We start from the raw sequence: 22,431 nt of genomic DNA, 5'->3' as shown, positions 1-22,431 counted from the left end.
TTCCCAGTTTAGGGAGCAGTCCCGTGTGGCTACTTGTTCGTTAGATGACAGTCTGCCTGCCTTTCTAATCAAATCATAACTGCTTCCATTCGCTCCTGCATGGTCTTGTGCTGCATGTGTTGCCCACATGATCTCATTTAGCCTCTGCAGCCACCCAGAGCACACCCTGCTGCGAAAGCTGAGCTAGTGATTCTTGTGTTCTGGATGCATCAGATTCACCCGGGAGTGCTTTTAAATAAAAAAAGATCTCAGGCCTTAGCCCCAGAGATTCTGATTTAGTAGGAATGAAGTGGGACCAGGAAACTTGTCTTTTTCAAAAGTTTTCTCAGTGATCCAGTGCACAGCTGTGTTTGGGAGCGACTGTTCTAGTTAGGAGCTTATACCTGCTTGCCTCCTGAACAAGAGAGCCTGGGTCTGATTCACCTTCCTCCCTCTAGAGCTTGCTGCAGCAGAAGCCCTCAAGGATGATGTGCCAGTTGCACGTTCAGGTGCACCACAGGTGTCAGGAGAGCGAAGATGTCCAGTATTGTGAGTCCTGTAGCTTTCTGAAGGCTGGGCATGAAAGCAGCCTTCTCTGAAGCTCAGATGGGCTAAACTGGGAAAGGGCTCAGGCCAGGGAGATGTGGCTTACAGAGGAATGGGGACAGCATTGTGAGATGATCACTCCGGCTGCCTTGGCAGACAGCCTGGGTGCCTCTGCCCTTTCTGGGAAACAACATAAATGACCGTTGTACATGAGGACTGCAGCCTAACCTTACCCAACCTTCATCTCATTGTTATTCACTACAAGCCACATTTTTACACAGAGGCCTAGTTAAGAAAAATGCTATTGGATAAAGACGGTATCTTCTGAACAGCTATTCAGGGGTAAAGTAAGAAGAGCATACTGAGGACATGGAATGTCCAAACGAGAGACAGTAGGACTTAGGACTCATCCAGTCTCATCCTCCACTGTCCCCACTTCCAGGAGCTGTAACGTCTACTACCTGGCAGGAGACTGCTGTCCTGGAGTGCGGGGCAGGGAACTAACCTTCCTGGTGATGATGGGCAGGGCTCAGACACACCACCACCATTCTGACTAATCTCAGTGAGTAACATGTCAGAGCTAAAGTGCCCTCATTCTTTAGAGGGAGAAAATGGAGTCCTGAGAGGGGACATACTCGCCTAGGGGTCTACAGTGAGTCACACACTCAGCCCAGGGCTCTTCTACCCCAAAACACTGCTGGACCAAAGCGATCAAGATAACTAACTCTGGAATAGACTTTTGTACGCAGAGTGAAGTAGGGTTCGAATGTTACTTTATTGCACAAAGTTAAACAGTTGCCCCAGCACCGTTTCTTGATGAGTTGATAATTTCCCCACTGATTTGCACTACCACCTGTCATTAACATTTTCATGCATACATACATGGGTCTATTTGTGTATCACAGTGGCGTGACCATGCTGGCCTAACTGCCACTGCTTTATAAATACATCATGGTATCCGGTAGAGGAAGTCTCCCACCTGTGTTCTATCATATAGATTTCAGAATCAACTTAAGGTCTGTTTTAAAAAGTTCAGATTTCAATAAGAATTTTATAAATACATTTGTTGAAAATGATCTTTACAATATGCAGTCTTCCTAGCTATCAATATAGTATAGGTCTTCATTAATTTAGGCTTTCTTCAACACCTTTCAGCAAAATTTAATAATTTCCCATTAAAGTGTTGAACATCTTTGATAGACTTCATTCCTAGTTACTTTGGGGGGTTTCTCGTTGCTATTATAAATGGTACTTTTTCTTGAATTGTATTTTGCACATTGCAGTGTACTGGAATGCATTTGATTTCTGTATATTGATCTTAAGTCCAGCACTTATTAATGCTTTTGGATTTTCTGAGCGGAAAGTCATAATCTGTGAAAAATGAGTTGTTTCTTTCTTTGCAATCCTTTTGCCTTACTTTCTCTTCTTACCACAGCTGGGTGGGTCCTCCAGCACAGTATCGAGGATATCCTCAGCTTGCCCTGATCTTCAGTGGAATACTGCAGACATTTCATTTGCTCTAGGTTTTCTGTTGATGTCCTTTCTAAGGTTAGGGTAGTTTCTTTCTATTACTAGTTTGCTAAGAGTTTCTATGGTTTGTTGTTTTTGTTGTTGAATTTAACTGAATACTTTTTCTGCCTCTATTGTTATAATCTATTTTATTTTTCCTTTAATCTGTTAATGATTATTTGGGTTCCCCTACCTCCTGAAAGATGAGAAAATAATTTAAAATATAAAGAAAACCTTTAGACCCTTTCAGTGTTTTCTTTATGAGGTTAACACACACTGACTGGTACAGAGACTAAAGACCAGAAAGGCTGCTTACCCAGCCTAATGCTTCCACATATTTGCTTCCAGGCTGGACAGTGGCCTGCACTCAGTTGGGTCGGGGGAGGTGGGGGTAGGCGCTGGTAGACCTGTTGGCTGAGGGAGGGCCAAAGCAGCTCTGCTCTGTTAGGTACAGAAAAGAGCAGGTCCAGGGGCCGGGAACACAGGACACCTAGAGGAAACACGGCATGGCTGCCAGACTGCAGAGGCCTCTTCATCACCCCTGGACACGGCCAGCTTTACCTGAGATCTGAGGATCCCCTTCCTAGTGCCCTACTACTAGCCTGGGAGTGGGCAGACCCTTTCCCAGTGGGCCACTCAGAAAATGAAGATACTGAAGAATTCCAGGCTCCAGCAGAACACTGGAGAGACTCATAACACGTTTTCCAAGTGGTGGATTCACCAATGTGAAGGTGTGAGCATGCCCTCATGTCCTGACTGCACTGAACAACTCTGTCCACTGTGTGTAGGACCTTCAGTCCCAAGGAACCAGGCCCAAGAGACTTAGAGGGCTGTGAGTGCTGTCTCCACATCTCCAAAGGGCTGATCAGGGCGCACAGAATACAGAAGTGTGGCCACAACGAGGACAAACCAGGACTAGCAGGAGGAGATACAGGGAGCAGACACTGACTTAACATAAGGATGAACTTTCATAGTGACTTCTCTGATGGAGGGGAGTCTCCCATCACAGCAAGTGAGCAGAGAGCTGAGGACCATCTGGATGGAGTTCTGTAGAGCAGATTCATGCCAGGACTGGACTGCTGGTCTCTGAAGTCCCTCTTAGCTCTGGAATATGAAGTGATACCAGCTAACAGATACTTGGGTTTACTTGAGAGCCAAGCTGGTCAATGCAGTGTTTTGGCTTAGGACTTTTGGGCTCATGGCATCATTCCACAGGCTCAGCTGCCCTTTGACACCTTGGGGCCTCTGGGTTGACCTGCCCATTCCCCAAGAGCTGGAGATCCCTCAGGAGCTGTGTGCTCCTGCATATTTTGCAAATTGGATCAGGCGTAAGATTCTATACTGTGGGCAGGTGCCAGGAAGCAAAGACCTCCAACATGAATTCTTATTTGTAGAGAGGGTGGCTGCTACCTGACTCTCCCTTCATGCACAAATGCAGCACAAACAGGGGCTTTATTGGCAGGGCTTGGGAAGCTGTGATAGAGCCTGGCATGCACACTGTGAGGGCTTGGAGAACGGCCAGGAAACGAGGGATAAGGGAACCAGCCTCAGTGGGCTCTGCTGCTTGGGGCACATTGTCCCTTCTCAGTTCTTAGAGGCAAGTGTGCAGGAAGAGGGTTCAGCACTTCACAAACTGGTGGGTGACCTCGTAGATTCCCACAGACTCCTGAGCCTTTTCGTCATAGTCAGTCCAGTCCTGCGAAATAAAACGGCAGTGTTAGCCTCAGGAGGCAGCCTAGGGCAGTGTGGAGAGTGGAAACTGGGACTTAAAAGGCCCAGCTCAGGCTCTGACTCAGATATTCATGAACACGTATGACCCAGAACAGAGCCGGACTGCTGTGAATTCCAGTTCTTCTGGCTGTTTGATTTCGGGCAAGTGACTTAACTTCCCTGAGCCTCAGTTCTAGTCTCTATAAAAAAGGGATGACAGTAGACTTCATGTTGAATGAGCAAAGAATCAGACAAGTACCACATATAAAAGTACTTAGCTTAGTGCCAGGCACATACAGGAGCTCAGGAAATGCCAGCCACTGTCATTACTAGGTGGGACACAGACTGAAGGAAGTTTCTGCCCTTCCTTTGAGGCCTGACCACAAGGCTTCCTTACCTGCGAGGCAGTAACACGTGCAGCAACACTGTCGATTCTCATTATGCCTGGAAGTTACATTCTAGAGTCACCACGAACACTGAATTAGTGAACACTGAGCCACTGCTCCCAGGGGAAAGGCAGGGTGAGGCTCCTGTGAGCCTCTGGTCACATTTTCTTCCACCGATCAATACATGCCTAGTTTTATATGTTTCTGTTTTAAAACACTTTATTTAATATGTATTGTTGATTCATTAACATTGAGTTCACGGCCAACAGCCCGATCACTCCTGCCTGAACACAGCTTATCCAACACACAATTTCTCCATCGGGCACATCCCAGCCTTCCTGCGTGTGGAACACCAGACAGCACTTCAGCACCACAGCCTGGGCCGTGGTAAACACCAAAATCACCGACAAAAAGCACAAAAATGTGAAGTCAGCTTTCCATTGATGAGCCTTGTGCAGTGAAAGGGTAATTCCCACCAGGTGCCCTCCAGCACCCTGCCAGGCCCCCAAGTCCTGTACCTTCTCCTGCAGATTAATGTCACTGAAGACTGTCCCCGATTCCACACCCTCAGCAGCAAACCCGGCCTGCAGGTGACAGGAAGGCAGCAGTTAGCCTGGGGGAAAGGAGGCACCTGGCTGGTGTGAGGCCTGGCCAGGGATGTGGCTCTTCTCAGGCCACCTTTGGGATGGGAGGACAGAGAGGCAGTGTAGGCCGCTGTTCTGGAATAACTACTGAGCTCCCCGGGCCTGACAGCGGCCCTGTAAGTTCCTCCAAATCAGAGCCTAGGAGCAGAAGGCAGGAGTGGGGGAACCCTTCCACTACCTCTGATTTTCTGCAAGACCCTGGGCACGTCCCTCCCTCTCTGGACCTCAGTCTTCTTATTTATGAAACAGGATGACAATACTATCTCTTCTGCCTTCCTCACAGATTTGCTGGGAGGTAAAAATGCTACACAAACAAAGTGGGATGAGCACTGGCTCTGGAGTCAGACAGACCTAGGTTCAAGTTACAGCTCCGTCACTTACTGTGTCACCCTGGGCAAGCTGCAAAATCTCTAGGCAAGTTCTTTCCTCGTCTGAAAAATTGGATGAATAACTTCACAGGGTTACTGTGAGGATTAAATGAGGTAATGTGAAAGTGACGGGCATGGAACCCAACATATAGTAGGCACTTAACAAATGACAGTTGTCCTTCTTAGAAAGAAGAATTCCTAGTCCATAGTCCGTGGTCTCTGGAGGAAGCAAAGTTCTGCTGTCACTTCCTGCATGCCCTCCCCAAAGATACAGGCTCCCCAGGAGGGCACACGCACCTGGGGCTGGAAATCAACTGGTTCAAGGCCCCGGCACTCAAATTCCACTATCGTCTTGAACTTCTCGTTGTCTTCAGCCTAGAAAGGAAGTGTGTTGAGGAGGGGGCCCAAGTGGGCTCTCAGGATGACCCCATGGCCCCTGCCCTTCCTGCCAAGAGGGCCCTTACTGGCCCTGTGAGCCCAGAATGGGACCCAGGAGCAACTCCTCCCTTCCTGGAAGAAGGCTACTGTGGGCAAGTGCTCCCCATGACACCTTCCTGGACATGGATGCTGCAGAACAAAGAGTGTGGACTTGGGGTCAGCCTGCCTGGATGTGAGGCTGAGCTCTGCCCCTATTCCCCTCTGGGCCTAAGACTGTTGAGTGGAGCTGAGGAAACCACCGCAGGTTTTAAGAATTTGAAATGAGTGTAAAGTGCCCAGCATAGTACCTGCCACTAGGCTCAATAAATGGTAGATAAAATTATCAATATCAGGGGCCGTCCTGGTGGTGTAGTGGTTGAGTTTGTGCACTCTGCTTTAGCAGCGGCCTAGGGTTCATGGGTTCAGATCCCAGGTGCAGAGCTAGCACTGCTCGTCAAGCCATGCTATGGCAGCATCCCATATAAAATGGAGGATTGGCACAGGAGTTAGCTCAGCGACAGTCTTCCTCAAGCAAAAAGAAGACTGGCAACAGATGTTAGCTCAGGGCCAGTCTTCTCCACAAACACACACACAAAATCAGTATCAAAAATATGAACAAGAATATTAAGCTACAAAGTCTCCAGATCACATCCAAATGGCCCCAGTACACGTGGCTGCAGCCTTCTGCTACCATCTGCCATGTAGTGAAGGCGGCAGCTGACTTAAAGTCCTTGAAATGGGATTTGCATGTGGAGGGGGCGCCTCTGCGGCGGGTGGTGTCTACCTGACCCATGGGCTCAGAGACTGCAAACACCACACCTCACATTCATTTTCATTCTGTCATTCACTGTAAAATCATTTCCTGCACACCAACCACGTGCTGGGCACTAATGAGGCCCTTCTCTGTTGGCCCTGGTTTGTTTTTTGTTTGTGGCTCTGTCTCTTCCACTAGATTATGATTTACTTGAGGGTAAGTCCTCATATGATTTCTCTCTTTAACTTCAGGGCAAAGGTGAGAATTTAGCATAAATCAGACGTTTAAAAAAAGTTCCAAATAAAGAATGATTGAACACAAGTAAATGCCCTTCTTTAAACAAACAGACCTAAAGCACACACCCCCTCCCTCACCATTGGACTAATTTGTTACGCAGTAACATATAACTACCTAATAATATCGACAATATCGAGGATGGGATGCACCATGCAAAGAACTGTCCCACCCATGGTTTCAGAGAAGGCTCACTAGTCCCACAAGGTGCAGACAAGGCAAGTGCTCCCAGTGATGGAAAATGAGTGGCCAGGTGGGTCAGCGGTCCGCAAGCTCGCAGCTCAGTCCTTATAAGAAGGCTGTGATAGCCTGTTGGAGTCTTTTCCCTCCCAAGCACTCTGTCAGTGTTTGCTGAATAAATGACTGACAGGGTAACAACTGACCAAGTAACTGGGCGAATGAATGAACAGGCAAATAAGTACATGAATGAATGTCCCGTGGCAGGTCACTCTGCTGCAGATATAACTAGATTCCAGGCCTCCTCGCTCCCAGCTTAGATTGAATCCCACCACACCTGCCACTACAGCAGGAAACTTACATTGTAAGATTTGATGGTGCTGCTCAGTATCTCTGAAACATAAAAGAGAAGACAAAGTTGACTTAAGTTCAAAGCCTGGTCCCACCCAGGTGCCCAGATGTGGCTCTCAGAAAGAAAGAATCTGCTGCGGAAGCTTGGGCACCTCAGGCCTGGGTCCACCCACAGGTCACATGGGTCTGCTTTCGGCCTGGTACCAGGAGGCTGGACCGGCCTGGCAGAGCTCAGTATTCACAGCCTGACCTACCGATGGAGTTTTCCCTTGCGCACAGCTTGCACTTCTGGACCATAGAGGCACTGCCACGGCCTCCCTTCAGTGCCACATTGTCCTGGCAAGGAGTAAACAGAAGCCCTAGTCATGTATCAATTAGATGTAAGGGTCTTGAGAAGACCCAGTCCCACCACTTATTATCCAGTTGAAGAGACCAAGACCCAGAGAGGGTGAGCAACTTGCTAGGACAAGAATCCTGGGGAGGCTTCTGGAGAGGGAGGAAAGGGCTTCTCCTTGATTTTGAACTCTGTCTCACAACCCAAAGAGGCCTATTGTTCCCAGTGTTGATCATCCTAATGCCTTACCTCCCCAACCACAAAAAGCAGCATCCAGGACTGGAGAGATTAGGGCCCTGGTTCCCCAAATCCCTAGCCAGGGGTGTGTGTGTAGTGGGGGAAGGAGCAGTTACCATCAGCCGGATGTATTGCCACTTGTCTGAAATCTCACCACAGTTGCCACATTTCATCTTGGGGGGGAAAAAAGAGCATTAGTAAAGTAGTTGGCTCACTTGGGCAGCCACTGAGGGAAGGGTAAGAACAGTGAGGGGGGCAAAGAACAGGTCAAAGTGTTTCTTGAACTGGTGTGCCCGCCCTCCTCTAACTAGTGCTCAGTCTGGCTGGGAATTCAAGGGTCATACAGAAATGGCCTCAGCAGGCCCCCCACCCACTCTGCTGGGTGAGAGCTTCCTCTGTGTTCCCATAGGCCCAGTAGGTCCCCGGCAAAAGTACTTATCACTCTGTTACACTATTTCTCATTCCCCAAAGAAGCCCTGACACTCGGCCTTCAAAATATTTGTCAATAAAGTGGTCAAAAGCCTTCCTGAAAAAGATAGCGCTTTCGCCAGGTACTGAAGGTTGCTGGGATTGAGATCAGAAGGAAAACAGAGCAGGAACTCTGGGAGAGTGAAGGGCCTCAAACTGCTCGGCTCAGAGGGGACTTGGGAGACCATGCCACCAGGATACCAGATTTACCAGCGTGGGTGGGGAAGTAAGGTGGAGCCAGGCACAAAATTCAACTACTTCACAATAAATTTTAAAACCTATCAATAAATAAAACTGAAAGTGAAATTATTCACCTTACTAGATAATCACAAGATCCCTTCAAGTAGCCTTTAGTTTAGTGTCTGTTTACAGACCATGAAATATTTAACGAGAGAAAAATTACAAAAGGAGTTCAAGGCACTGCCAATTAAGGGTTAACCAGTAAACTTAAAAAGCAAACAAAACTCTACCCAGAAAAAAAAAATTAAAGGTTAAACATTTCTCATTCTGCCGGAGAAAGCTCCTGTTCAACACTGAGATCAGGTTGGGGAGCCTTTTCCCGGGCCCGGCCCCCTGGCACTCCCATCCGGAACCTCCAAGTGCCTACAGCCTCTCGGACGCTCCATCCCTCTTCCCTCTAGGACCCCGCCCCTCCAGCCGCACCTTCAGGTACCACCGGAAGTCCTCACCCACAGGCCGGAGGTGGGTGACGTTCTCCAGCGTGGCTTTGAGCTGCAGCGCGATTTTCTGCGAGAAGGGAGGGCCGGAGCGACTGCATCAGCCGCGCCTGCGCAACCCCACGCCTAGCCTCGGCCCCTTGCCCCGCCCTCCGGCACGAGTTCTGCCCCCCAGCTCCTTCTCAGCGCGAGCCCACTCCCCTCACTCCCTCCTGGCGCGAGCCCCTGCCTCTCAGGTCCTCGCCACCTCCCAGTCCCCGCCACGGTGGCGCTTCGCCTCCGCCTCACCCCCATGGTGGCCCCACTCAGGCTGGTGCTGCCTGCAGCCACTCCTTTCCGGCCTGTCGTAAACGGCGGCGTAAACTCTGGGTGCGGGCCTGCGCGGGGGCGGGGTCTTGGCGCTCCGTTGCTTCCCTGGCACAGAGGACTTTTTTATGGTAGGTGGAGTGAAACCTGCAGTAGTAGTCTGAGTGTACAATTAGCTGGTGCTCCGACTCACGAAAGCCTGCCTCCGGAAATCGGTAATTCCAGCTACCTAGTGAACGCCCATCTCGTGCCGGCGCTAGGCAGCAAACGGGACAGTCCCTGCCCGAGACCTCTGCCAGGGCTTCTTCCTGCCCCTGAGTTCTCTTTCCTGGCTCTTCACTACTCTGCTTTCCCTCACCCAGCCTCGCACTTAGTCCCTGCCTGCTCTCTGAGGCTTCTTAGATGACGTCGGTTCCCTCTGCCTACGGCCAGCATCGAAGAGTCGGGGATGGGGCCTTTTTCTCCTCCGAACTGCTCCTCCTTTTCTCCAGCGAGACCTACATTCTACGCCCCTCTCCAGACGGTTGCTCCGTGTACACGCCCTTCTCGTTGTGGTCCCCACGGCTCTACGCTTCCCTTCAGCTAGCTCTTTTCTGGGCTCCCATCTCGTTTTTCCTTATATCGTGCATTTACTGAAACTTGTTACTTGTTCTCTTGTCCAGGGCACGTCTGAGACCATACAGGAGCTCTGAGTGTTACAAGGAACAGGCCATTTGAGATTCCTTTATAGCCTTCTGAGGTCCTCACTGTCATTTCTTCAAAATTTGGAGTGACTGTTTTCGATGTCTACCACCAACTTCCTTCATTGCCCCAAGTACCCTTCTATAGCAAGGGATGCACTGGAGTCAGGGACCCTGACATCTCAGGCCCTAGCTCTGCATCTAACTTGCTACCCCATAATCTTTGAAGGAGGCAGAAGAGTGTGCGTGAGCGTGAGCAAGCACTGGCCTAGGAGTCAGAAGACTTGGGACTTGTCCCAACTTGGTCTGTCATGAGGGATGTGAGCTTAGTCTAATCACTTCTCCTCAGTCAGATGAGGCTTATCAAGGCCCAGTTCCTTTCAGCCTCCACAATCTGTTCAACCAGCAATTTGCCAAAGGAAGCTATGCAATTTAGCAGCAGAAAAAGTTCCTACACATCTATCCGCTGAACAAAGTCTCCATATTTTCTCTACCAACCAGGTCTTGCTTCTTAATGGCTGGCTGTTGGTATTCTGACTTTAAAATGGACTACGGGAAAACTTTTCTGAGACCAGGCGTTTTATCCCTTTATTTATTTATTTATTTATTCATTTTTGAGGAAGATCAGCCCTGAGCTAACTACTGCCCATCCTCCTCTCTTTTTGCTGAGGAAGCCTGGCCCTGAGCTAACATCCCTGCCCACCTTCCTCTACTTTATATGTGGGACGCCTGCCACAGCATGGTGTGCCAAGCAGTGCCATGTTTCCACCTGGGATCGGAACCTCGAACCCCAGGCTGCCGACAAGCGGAACGTGCGAACTTAACCGCTGTGCCACCAGGCCAGCCCCTGTCCCTTTAAACCAAAGTATTTCCCCCCATACTGAAATAGCTACAGATGTATCTATAAAAGATGATTTTAAAAACCCCAACCTCAATTATATCTCAATAAAGCTGGAGGAAAAAACCCCAAAAACCACAATACCATTTCACACCTAAAAAATCAATAACGCTTCATTAGTATCATCAAATATCCAGTGTTCAAATTACCTTAATGATGTCAATTTTACATCTTTTGAATCATGATCCAAATAGGGTCCAAACATATTGTCTTAAATCTCTTTTAATCTGTAGGTTTCTGCTCTATCCCTATTTATTTATGTCTGCAATTTATTTACTGAAGAAACTAGATGTTTTGCCCTAGTTTCCTCTGGATATTGCTGATTGGATTCCCACGGTAATTTAAAAAATATGTTTCTCTGTTACTTCCTGTAAATTGGTAGCTATGTATATACAGAGTTGATTAGATTAGATTTTTTGGCAATACTTTGCATAAGATGTTAGTGTTTTAAAAAGTGATTGAGAAGAGTTCACGTTTGGATCTTTATAAAATAATAAAAATTGCATTTTGTCATATATTTATTAAAGACAATCATTTACAGTTTATAAAAAAAATTGCCCTGATATACACAAAAATTTCCTGATAATGGTAATTAGAAACAGCTACTCCCACCCCCCTTGTGTCCACACCAATATTCAGTCTAGATTGGCTTAATCTTGAAGTGTAATCCAATAAGACTGAAGACCAAACACTTCAGGTCCTGGACAAGATAATAAAATACTCGTAAGCCTTCTGGATCCCTAAAACGCAAGAGGAAAAAAATGTTTAAAAAGCTGAGAAAAACTGGCCAAAAAAAAATACCATTTCATAACCCAGATTATTTACATACCAAGATGTTCCTCATACAGGCATTTACAGAACTAAAACTTTGAAAACAACCAAGTGTCCAAAAAGAAGGAAATGGCTATATATTAAAATGGAATATTAGGAGGTCAGCTAAAATGTTAAGGTTTTGTTTAATGGGGAAACGCTTATATCACTAAATGAAGAAAATCATGATTAAAATAAGATTGTTAAGCTCAGTTATATTTTTTGCCCTTTTAAAAAACTATATATTTTTTAGTGCACAGAAAAAAAGACAAGAAATACTTCAAGATATTAACAGTTGTCTACTTTATAAGTTCATGGGCAATTTTTCTCTTTCTACTTTTCTACATTTCCTGTATTTTCTACAATGAGCATGTATTACTTTAAGAATTAGGAAAACTTTTTTTAAAGAAGTAGTACTAAGCAAGACCAAGAGGCTAAAGCTTATTATGGCATAACTGGCAAAGAACATGGAGACTGTCCCAAGGAGGACAATTGTGTCCAGCATGTACTAAAAGTGAGCCACGTCTAACCCCAAATCCTCAAAACATAACAGCCCAAGTGGCTGCCACATTCTAAGGACTGTTTGTAGCACACAGATTCATGCCACAACTTTACAGTCTTCCCTAATGACAGCATGAATTTAAAAATTTATATTCTAAATAATTTCAGGTTTCACCAAAGTCAGACTTTAAGATGTATGAGTGTGAATGGCCAACACTGAGGAAGACTCAGTGACTCCAGAGGTTATCTCAAGCACTTGTTCTGGCATATCTGATTTTCTGTTCTGACCAGATTCTTAGCCACGATGGCTGCTCCTATGGCATTACTCTGTGTGTCATTGAGAAGCTCTTATTTGCAATGATGAATAAACAGCAAAAGCAATAGGAGCAAACCCTCGAAAATAATTTGGAGTCTCTCTCACATAAGGGGGAGAAAGTGGACCCATTCTGTCTTGCATTTGCACCAGATCTTATAATGGTCCCAATCTGGTTAAGGTTTTCATATCAATCTGCTCTAAAACCAACACAACTGGATATAAGAATCATGTACACTTACTTGGATTGATTGACATCAATAAGGGAACCGATTTTTGATGTTGTGAAAGAAATGTGTTCATCTCCAATGACAATTTCAAGCTCCTAAAATTATTTAAAAAAACGAAGTCAAGCTGAATTAGACTTTTCATCAAGCCCACAGAAGAAGGACTCACCATCTACCGAATCACACAAACTACTACAGATAGCCATACACACAAGGCCAGTCCACTCCAGCACTAGACTGTGTGGGTACTGGATACAAAAGAATAAATTAAACACTGATGTGGCCCTTGAGTAACTCATACTCTTAAAGGAAAATGTGTCTGCAAGGTTCCACCATTTCTGAGACTTGGAAGAATTTACATAGTGTTTTGTATATGAGTTTTCATTGTTAAAAATGTGGAGTAATATGGATAGATCTGTGTTTTACAAATACCAAGAACCTAACCTTTCTGGACAACATGAGACAAAGAAAAACATTCCAGACCTCGGGTTTGATCCCAGCTTTGTCACTTACTCATTGTATGACCTTGGGTTTCAATTTCTAAATAGCAACACAAGTAGCATAAACCTTTAAAAAATATCTATGGGAGGTGCCTACTGTGTGTTCTCAGTGCCTGGGACAGAGCAGTAAAACCAAAGAAAGACCTCTGCTCTTGTGGAACTTATACTTTAGTGAGCCCTACTTATTTTTCTTCTTCTTTTCCCTATTTCTTTTTGATTTACAGTTTTTTTAATTATGAAAAGAATTCAAAGAGAAAATGGAGAAAACTATGAGACTAATGTTCTCAACATTAAAATCAAATCTCAGCCAGATTTGAAAAACGTTAATATTTTGTCACACTTGTGCCAGACTTTTTCTTAAAGAAATCAAACATTACAATGTTTAGATCCACCTCGCCTTCCACTCTCCTTCCTGCACCCCCAGAAGTTGGAGTATATTCTCTCCACTTGTGTTTTTAGATTTGGTAGTATATTTTTAAAATTTTACATAAATGATCACACTATACATATGTTTTTGCTTTTTTCATTCAAGAATGTTTTTGTATGTAGATCTAGCTCATGAGTTTTAAATGCTTTAGAATATGCCATTCATTCTCTTATTGAGACAGTCTAAAGTTCCCAATTTTTGTTACTATAAACAATGTGGCAAGAATATTCTTCTATGCGTTTCCTTGTATATATGTGAAAATGTTTCTAGGAAAATTCCTAGAAGTAGGGCAGAAGTATTTTCAACTCTGCTGGAGATACTACCAAATTGCTCCCTAAAGTAGGTGTATCAATTTTATTCCCACCAGTATATACAAACTCCCTTTTTCTTTCTTATATCCTTTTTAAAACTCGGTGCCTTTTTTTTTTTTTTGCCATTCTAATGGGTCTGAAATAGTATCTCATTGTCCTAATTTTTATTTTTCAAATGAAGCTGTAAATATTTTCATATATTTATTGGCCACTATTTTTCCAGGTCTGTAAATCACCTATTCATAACATGTACACATTCTGCTACTTTTTCTTATTTGTAGTTCTTTATATATTCTGGATTTAAACCCTTTGCTAGTTATATATTTTGCAAATTTCTTCTTCCAGTCTGTGCCTTATCTTTCAACTTTATCTTGATGTCTTTAGCCAAACAGAAATTTTAAATGTAAAAGAAGTCAAATTTACCAATCATTTCCTTTGAGGAATTTAAAAACAACTTCTTTACCCAGATAGAATAAAAGATAATCTCTATTTTTGTCTATGTTGTAAATTTTTGCTTCATTTCTATAAATAATCTAATTTAAAAATATTCCGTAAATAGACTGCCAATTGTCCTGGTACAATCTATTAAACAACCCATCCCTTTCCTATTAATTTGGAAGTCCACCTCTCTCATACACTGTTCCAAGTTTCCATATATTCATGGATTTGTTTCTGGGCTCTCTATTCTGTTCCACCGGTCCAGTTGTCAATTCCTGAGGCAATACCACAGTACCAATGACTATAGCTTTACAAGAAATCTTCAAAATTATATTGGCCACTCTTGCCCCTTTGATCTTCCATGAATTTAATCCTGTAAGGTTCTAGGAAAAATCCTGTTTGAGTTTGATTTTAATTGTAATCAATTTGTAAATTACTTTCGTGACTATCTATATAATATTGAATCTACTCATCTATAAGACTGATACATATTTTTATGTCTTTTTATAAAGCTCTGCTAAGTTTTTATATCTTGTTAAATTTATTCCCAAGTTCTTTATAGCTTTTGTTGCTATTATGAATGGGATTTTTTGTTTGTTTGTTTTTTGTTTTTTTTGAGGAAGATTAGCCCTGAGCTAACTACTGCCAATCCTCCTCTTTTTGCTGAGGAAGCCTGGCCCTGAGCTAACATCCATGCCCATCTTGGGATTTTGTTTTTAACTGCACCATCCAATAGTTATTGCTGGTGTATAGGAGTATGCCCTGCCCTCTTTACAGGACTGTTGTGCTGACTGAGTGAGTTAATGGAGCTGGAAATTTTATACATGGTAAGCAAAACACATATATATGGTATTACTGACATCCCATGGATGTAAATTAAAAAGTTAACTTTAGTGAGTACTGAGGATAGGATTTTCTTTTCACTCTTTTTCAAGAGTTGGCCCATTATTTTAAGGTTAATGAGGAATAAGCTTATATGGGTTTTCATATTAATTTAATAAATATAACTATTATTGAGCTTTTACTATACACTGGCACTATTTTAGTCACTAGAGATATAGCAGTGAGAAAAAACAGGTAAAATCCTTGTACTGAAGGAGCTGGCCTGTCTATGTGTCTGTCTGTCATGGTAGGGTCGGGGAGGAAGATAGATATGTAAAGAAAAGCAAATAAGACAATTTCAGACAATAATAAATGCTATGAAGACAATAAAACAGATCTCATTAAAAAAAAATGATGGGGAGCCGCTTTTTAGATTAGATGGACAGGCAAGATATCAGGGAGGAAGTGACATTTGAAGACCCTGATAATAAACTGTCTTACATAGAACATTCCAGGCAGCATGTGGCAAACGCAAAGATCCTAAACTAAGAACCACCTAGGTGGTCTCAGGAACAGAAATAAGGCCAGTGAGGTTTGAACACAGTGAGAGATTGTGAGAATGGTAGAAGATAAGATGGGAGTTTGGATTTTATTTTAAAAGCAGTGGGAAACCACTGGAGAGCTTAAAATCAGTGGAATACATAAGCAAATTTACATTTTTAAAAGATTACCCTGGCTTCAGAATGAAAAAATGGCTTTTCAGGACAAGAGGAGAGACACGGAAATCAATTAGAAGTTTGGATTAGGATAGTAGCAATTGAGGAAGAGAGAAACATCTTTCCTGTTAATTCAGTCAAATCTGACAATGAGACTTTTATTTTTTAATTATCAAAATGGTCTTCAGAATGAATACATAAGCCATGAATTTAAACACATATACTCAGTTGCTTGTAGGATTTTCCTTCCATTAGATCACTGAAATGACTGTGTTCTATTTATCTTTGTATCCCCACAATGCTTTGTCCATAGTAGTTACTCAGTAAGTGGGGTGGGCAGCAAAAACTGAGACAGTGGGGTGGGGGTCACAAGAAGAAATTCAGGACTGGGCTCCCGGTGGTCAGCAGCACTCGCTCTCACTGTTCTTCCTATGAGAGTAATGCTTCCCGAGACCAACGTTTTGGTAATTTCCTTTGTGCAGAGTTTCATCACACACACACACACACGAGTGGACTGAATGTCATATGCAGAGCAGTAAACCTCATTTTATTTATAACTGCTCTACGGGACAGTTGCTAAAACTCTCACCTGCCGGCCCACTCTGTCAGGAGGAGGCCACAAAGCATCATCCTCTTTGGTAATTTCACTGTCATCAATGATTCTCTTCAGTTCCTCCATCACACTTTTATGTACGTAAGCCTGAAAGCAAGTTAAAAGACAGAATTTAAGTTGTCTCCCTAAGCAGAGCTTAGGCACAGGTTTGAATTTCCCCTCTATCTCTAATAGCAAGCCCCATAATTAATATCTGGGCCTTCATTTTCCTATCTGTAAAGGGTATATAATATCACCCATCACACAGGCTCACAATCAGGGTTAAATAAGATCATGTATGTAAAATACTTAGTGCCACGCCTGGCATCTAACATGCATTCAATAATTTTAACTACTTTCCCATGCTCCCTTTCCCCATTCAAATGCAAATTAAATAGCTCTCTCTATCGAGTGCTATGTGCCAGAGAACATACCAAACACTTTACGTATTACATATTTAATTCCACAACAACACCGGGGTAGTAAAGAGTAGATTTTATTATTTCTGTCTTTGCAGATGAACAGAGACTTTTCCTGGCAAATTCAGCCAGGGAACTTGGCCAAGGGCACATGGTGAGTAAGTAGCAGATTCAGGGTTCAAATGATTACCAGTAATTGACTCAGCATTGTGAAAGAAAATATAAACTAAAAGAAGATTTGAGAAAAACTTTAAAAGCTGTCTACAAACGTGTCTATATTTCTTCTTTATTTCAAAACGATTGTATTGTACTACAAGAAAAAAAATACAAAAGGCTAAACTGTAGTGAATGAAAGGCTCTCAGAAAGCTCATTACCTCTTTTCTGATCATGACATCATTTTTGTAATTGCTGTTGTTGGCATATCTCAATTTCCCTGTGAGGGACAAAAACCAAATTCAATGTAAATAAAAACAGGAATAGAGCATCATTAGCCTACGAAGACTATCAGCCGTTGCTTAGAATGTATCCTGGCCATCCCTTCACAGTGTCTAAGAGATTTACTATTTACACCTTTGGTGTTTCAACAATACTAGTTTTTTCAGTTCTTCACTTTTATTAAATAGCCTCACAGCCAAAAATACAGCTGACACTGAATTACAGTTCTTGCAAAAGGCGGCTCAGGTGTGATAAAAGAACACAGGCAGGCTCTTTTGTGACTGACAAATCATCTCTCTGCAGGTTAATGTCCCCAGCTGGAAATAAGGATAGTAACTGATAACTTACCTGAACAGAGGGCCTCCTCCTGCTTAAATGAGTTGTGGAAAGCATTTTGAAAACTGTAAAATACTGTTTGCATATATTATCATGTGACCGTGCAACACTCTGATCTATTCCCATGACGGAAAAGTTGTGGTTTTATTAATGAGCACATATGATACACAGGCCCTTTGTGCACAAGTGCATCCAACAGGCTAATTTGGGTATATGGGCGGCATGAAGGGAAAGATAAAAGAAAATAGAAGAGACGATTTTTTTCTCCGTAGAATAGAGGCACACATATATAAAGAGTCAAATAGATTCCCATAGCCCCTGCACTGTCTGCCTCAAGCTCCCCTTTCAGTTTACTCCCCATACAGTAGACAAAGTGATACAGTAACAGATCTATCTCATTAGGTTATTCTAATACTTTGATACTGACAATGGCTTCCCACTGCCTTCTTGATAAAATCCAAATTCCTCAACACAGCATACTGCTAAACTGAGCCCGTGCTTGCCGTTCCAGCGTCACTCCTTCAACAGTCCTCTCTCACACAGCCGGAGTTAATCAAACTACTTGGTCTCTGCCCGATACATGCCATGCCCTTTTTTGGTTTTCAGTCTCTGCCTTTAATGCTGTTCAAAATTTCTTTTTTTTTTTTTGGCAGGGAATGAGTCGCCCTGAGCTAACATCTGTTACCAGTCTTCTTTTTTTCCCCCCTCCCCAAAGCCCAAGTGCACGGTTGTATATCTTAGCTGTAAGTCACTCTAGGTCTTCTAAGTGAGCTGCTGCCACAGCACGGCAATTGACAGATGAGTGGTGTGGTTCCACGACTGGGAAGCGAACCCAGGACTCCAAAACAGAGTGCGCTGAACTTTAACCACTAGGCCATGAGGGCTGGCTCCCAAATGCCTTCTTGACTCTCATCTGCCTAACCAACCCCCACACATCACTAAAGACTCACACCCCCTTCCCCAAATCATTTTATGCAGGAAGCCTTCCCTGACCCTCCGGCTAGGTCAGGTGCCTTCTTTCGGCTCCCAGAATCCCCTCCATTTCCTTCTACAACAGCACCTATTACACTGTTTTTCACTGTATGTTTACAAATCTATCTCCTTCACAATTGGGGCCTGTTAGATTCTTCTTTATACCCCCATTTAGTGAGAGATTTCTATCATCTTTGATTCCTCTTTCCTTCATGACAGTGCCCCCTCCCCAAATTCTATCAGCAAAGTCCTATTGGTTGTGTCTCCACCAGTATCCTAAATCCTTTTCTCCACTTTGTTTCTACTCTTGCCCATTTTGCACCAAATAATTAGAATACTTTTTCAAGAACAGACCACATCTCTTCTCTGCTTAAAACTTTCGAATTGTTTCCTGCTGCACTTAGAATAAAACCCAAACTCTTTACCACTGGCCATAAAGACGTGGTGTGACCTCTGCCTACTTATCCAATATCATCTCATATTATTCTCTCCAGAGCTCACTACTCTTCAGTCATACTGGCCACCTGAAATATGCCTTCTCATTTCTGCCCTTCGGCCTTGACACCTGTTACTCCCTTTGTCTAGAATGCTCTTCCTCCTGAGCTTCACAAGGCTGGCTCCTTCTTGTCAATAAGGGCTCAGCTCAAATTTCCCATCTTCAGAGAGCTCTCCAATGGCCACTCTATCTAAAAGCAGCCCACTCGCAATTATTCCATCATTTTATTTTCTGACCACTCATCACTATCTGGAATCTTCTTTTTTATGATCTCCCAGCACTAGACTACAAGTTCCATGAGAGGAAGCTTGCCTATCGTTCGCCTCCGTATCCCAGACTGGCGCCAAGTGGGCGTTCAATGTTTGCTGTGTGAAAGCACTCTGGCCAAAAATGTCACTAAACAGAAGTCCCTGCACATGGATTAAGACAACCATTTTGCTACTGACAATGTTCCTTTCAGATCAGCACTGCACAGATCTCATTCCCTTCTTCTAGTTCCCTGCACTTCCCGGACCCCGGGCCTCCCCACTCGCCCGCCCCAAGCCTAGTCCTTGCTGCCCGGAGGCGGGAGGCCGCTCTTACCGTCGGGTCGGAATTCAAACTCCAGAAACTCGTGGCCGAACTTGCCCTTGTGACCTACGTAGTAACGCAGATAAAAGTCACTCTCCATAACTCGCAAAAAGTAACCAACTTCAACAGCAAACCACACCGCCGCTGGCTGCGCCCAACACAGACGTATACGGCGGCGCACGGAAATGACGTCAAGGCAACGGCGTGGCCCGTAGGTGTGGGCCCCTCCTCCCCCGCTCCCGGAGGTGGGAGGAGGCTGCCCCGCCCCTCCGGCGGAAACAGGCCCCCTTCACCCGGGGGCGGAGCCAGCGCTGCGCTTCTCAGTCCGCTTCTCAGTCCGGGGCGGGAACCAGGGCGGCGTTTGCTTGCCGGGGTCCTCCCGGGCGTGAGGCGAAGCCTCCTGAGGGCTTCTGGAGCCGTCGCCTCAAGGCCTCGGGCTGACCCCCCCACACCCTTCCCCCCCCCCGAGTCCTGCGTCAGGGGCCAAGCTCCATTCAAGGGACACCTGACTTGTGTGACTCGGACAAGGCCCTTCACCGCCTCTGGACCTAGGCCGTCTCAGCTCCGAAATGCAGTCACGTGACCCGACCTCCCCGGGCGGCGCCGCGCGCGCTCGCGCGGGTGTCCAGAGTTGGCTCCGAGCAAGCTGTTCTGCTTGCGGAGCAGCTGGAGGAGACCGTTCTCGGCGCTCCCCCAAGGCCGCAGTGGGCACCGCCGTTGCCCTGAAACTAACGGGCGCGCTTGCCCCGCTTTCTCTTTCTGCCTTTTGATTTCTCTCTCTCCCTTTCCCTCTCTACCTCGCTGGTCTCCAGACTGCGTGCTGTGCGTAGAAGTGGAACACTGGATGTCCCGATCCCCAGCCTCTGCCCGGATCCCCAGCAGTGCTCCTCCGCCCTGGCTGCACGGGAGTGAGCCGGGCTGCTCAGCGGCCGAGGCTGCGTCCCCCACCCTCACCAACCAGGCAAATCACAGTCTCTCCCGGTGGCCCTGGGCGTGGCAGATTTTGCCAAGCTCCCCAGGTGGTCAGGGTTGAGGACTACTGCCCAGGAGGCTCTCGTCTTTTCAGACCAAAGTGGTTTCCTCTGTGAAGGCTTGCTGACTGTGGGGTTACTTGTCGAATAGGCCAAGGGCAATCAAAATCCTAACTATGGAATCCTGCCTTAGCTCATTCCAAGTTCCAGCCACAGAGGGGCAGTGGAGTTGATTCTAGACACACTGCTGAGATGGCATCGTTCCCGGGACCTGGCGACTGCAACTGTGTGCTAACCGGGCCACTGGTCTCTGATTCTCATTCCTGGTCTTGCCAGTACTAATTTTCTCCCTGAAAAAGCATTGGTAGCAGAGTGTAGAGTGGGTGTGTCTGTGGGGGGGGGGGGGGGATCATTGGAGACTTGTGTAAAATAATTCCTTGTGTGACAGTGATTCACTGTGATCAAAGGTGAACTGATTGCACTTTTTGGATCTCAGGTTCCTTTATAGTAATGTTATATACCTGGCACAACTGTTGTAAGGATAAGAAACTATGTCTTAGAAATTGGAAATCTGTAAATTGCTATAAAACCATAAGGCATTTTTTATTACAAAACACTGGGACCCACCAGGCTTTAAGCACCTAGTAAATGTCAGCTCCTAGGCTGACCCTGTTTACAAGTGCTTGTTCTTTGAATTTCTCAGAACAATCTTGAGGTAGTAATTAAAGTATATAGAGACATCAGGTAATTACAAGTTTATTTCCCAAGAGTGAAATTATAAAAATTATAACCTAACTGGTGAATTTGGGCATCTGCAGATGTGGCAAATAACAAAAGTGCTGAGAAAATTTAAAAGACATTGCCTCCAATCAGGCTGCATAGTGATCCAGTCTTTTGAGTATGAGACAACATAGCATTGCTGAAACAGCATAGTCTGTGTATCTGATGTGCCTGAATTCAGCATAATTTACTGAGTATCTACCATGTGTCATGTGCTGGGATACAATGGTGAGCAGGACAGACCTTTGTAGAAATTGCAGAGGAGGCAATTAAGGAGCATACAAGCAATTATAATGTAGCGATAAAGGTTACAAATAGGGGAAGCACAGAAAACTCGGGAAGCATATAGGGTGGCTCCTAGTCCAGTCTAGGGATCTAAGAGAAGTATTCTTGAAGGAAATGTTAGGGCCCAGAACTGTGGTTAGAATACAGAATGAGATTGCGAACATAGTGATGAGGTTGGAGAAGGGGCATAAGCCAAATCATGAAGGACCTTACAAGCTATATTAAGGAGTTTGGGGGGGGCCAGCCTGGTGGCATAGTGGTTAAGTTCGCATGCTCCACTTTGGTGGTCTGGGGTTGGTGGGTTCGGATCCTAGGCCTGGACCTACACACCACTCAAGCCCTGCTGTGGCAGCATCCCACATACAAAATAGAGGAAGATTGGCACAGATGTTAGCTCAGGGCCAGTCTTTCCCAGAAAAAAAAACAAAAGTTTGGATTAAAACCCGAGGGTATTGGATTTTAATGCAAGGGAAACAGATGAAGGACTTGAAGCAGGAAAGTGGAATGGGATGGTGGTGATATGACCTATTGCATTTTAGAAAGCAGTGATTGTTCACTCCCCCCTCTGGCTGTAATGCTGTAGACTGGTTTGGAAAGTGGAAAGATTAGAAGTATGAAATTCAGATAAGTAATCGATGATGTGATAGTCCAAGATGCTGGTGACCTATGCTCAGGAAGTGGCAATGGAAATAGAAAAGTGGATGGATTTGAGGTGGAATACCATAGTTTAAGGGGTGGGCAAAAGAGATTAAGATGTGGCCAGAGAGGTAGGGG

General features: G+C 44.9%; 2 protein-coding genes and 1 long non-coding RNA gene across 7 annotated transcripts; 1 reads left to right on the top strand and 2 right to left on the bottom strand.

Moving 5' to 3' along the window:
- Positions 1 to 1,281: 1,281 nt before the first annotated feature.
- On the bottom strand, positions 1,282 to 9,646 carry CZIB (CXXC motif containing zinc binding protein). Of its 5 annotated transcripts, none has more exons than XM_001489541.5 (8): positions 9,140 to 9,646; positions 8,838 to 8,921; positions 7,823 to 7,879; positions 7,390 to 7,471; positions 7,146 to 7,177; positions 5,440 to 5,517; positions 4,649 to 4,714; positions 1,282 to 3,730 (listed from the first exon to the last, which is right to left on the bottom strand). In XM_001489541.5, exons 1-8 carry the CDS (start codon positions 9,143 to 9,145, stop codon positions 3,653 to 3,655), a joined length of 483 nt encoding a protein of 160 aa, XP_001489591.2. In that variant the 5' UTR covers positions 9,146 to 9,646; the 3' UTR covers positions 1,282 to 3,652. The 5 variants fall into 5 exon arrangements, with proteins under 5 accessions (XP_001489591.2, XP_070116048.1, XP_070116047.1 ...); XM_070259947.1 differs by having other exon boundaries at positions 7,719 to 7,879; positions 9,140 to 9,197; XM_005607044.4 differs by lacking the exon at positions 1,282 to 3,730 and adding an exon at positions 4,332 to 4,507 and having other exon boundaries at positions 9,140 to 9,364.
- On the top strand, positions 9,225 to 10,810 carry LOC138923138 (uncharacterized). Its single transcript, XR_011436344.1, has 2 exons — positions 9,225 to 9,372; positions 9,820 to 10,810. It is a non-coding gene; the product is annotated as an uncharacterized lncRNA (long non-coding RNA).
- Positions 10,811 to 11,235: 425 nt separating this feature from the next.
- Positions 11,236 to 20,741, bottom strand: MAGOH (mago homolog, exon junction complex subunit). Its single transcript, XM_001489443.7, has 5 exons — positions 19,634 to 20,741; positions 17,187 to 17,245; positions 16,390 to 16,500; positions 12,602 to 12,684; positions 11,236 to 11,475 (listed from the first exon to the last, which is right to left on the bottom strand). The coding sequence occupies exons 1-5, from the start codon at positions 19,719 to 19,721 to the stop codon at positions 11,376 to 11,378; spliced, it is 441 nt and encodes a 146-aa protein (XP_001489493.1). The 5' UTR covers positions 19,722 to 20,741; the 3' UTR covers positions 11,236 to 11,375.
- Positions 20,742 to 22,431: the final 1,690 nt, after the last annotated feature.

Source organism: Equus caballus, chromosome 2, assembly GCF_041296265.1.
Source record: "Equus caballus isolate H_3958 breed thoroughbred chromosome 2, TB-T2T, whole genome shotgun sequence".
Taxonomy (NCBI): Eukaryota; Metazoa; Chordata; class Mammalia; order Perissodactyla; family Equidae; genus Equus; species Equus caballus.
The sequence above is the reverse complement of the archived record's forward strand: the minus strand, read 5'-3'. Positions and strand labels throughout refer to the sequence as shown.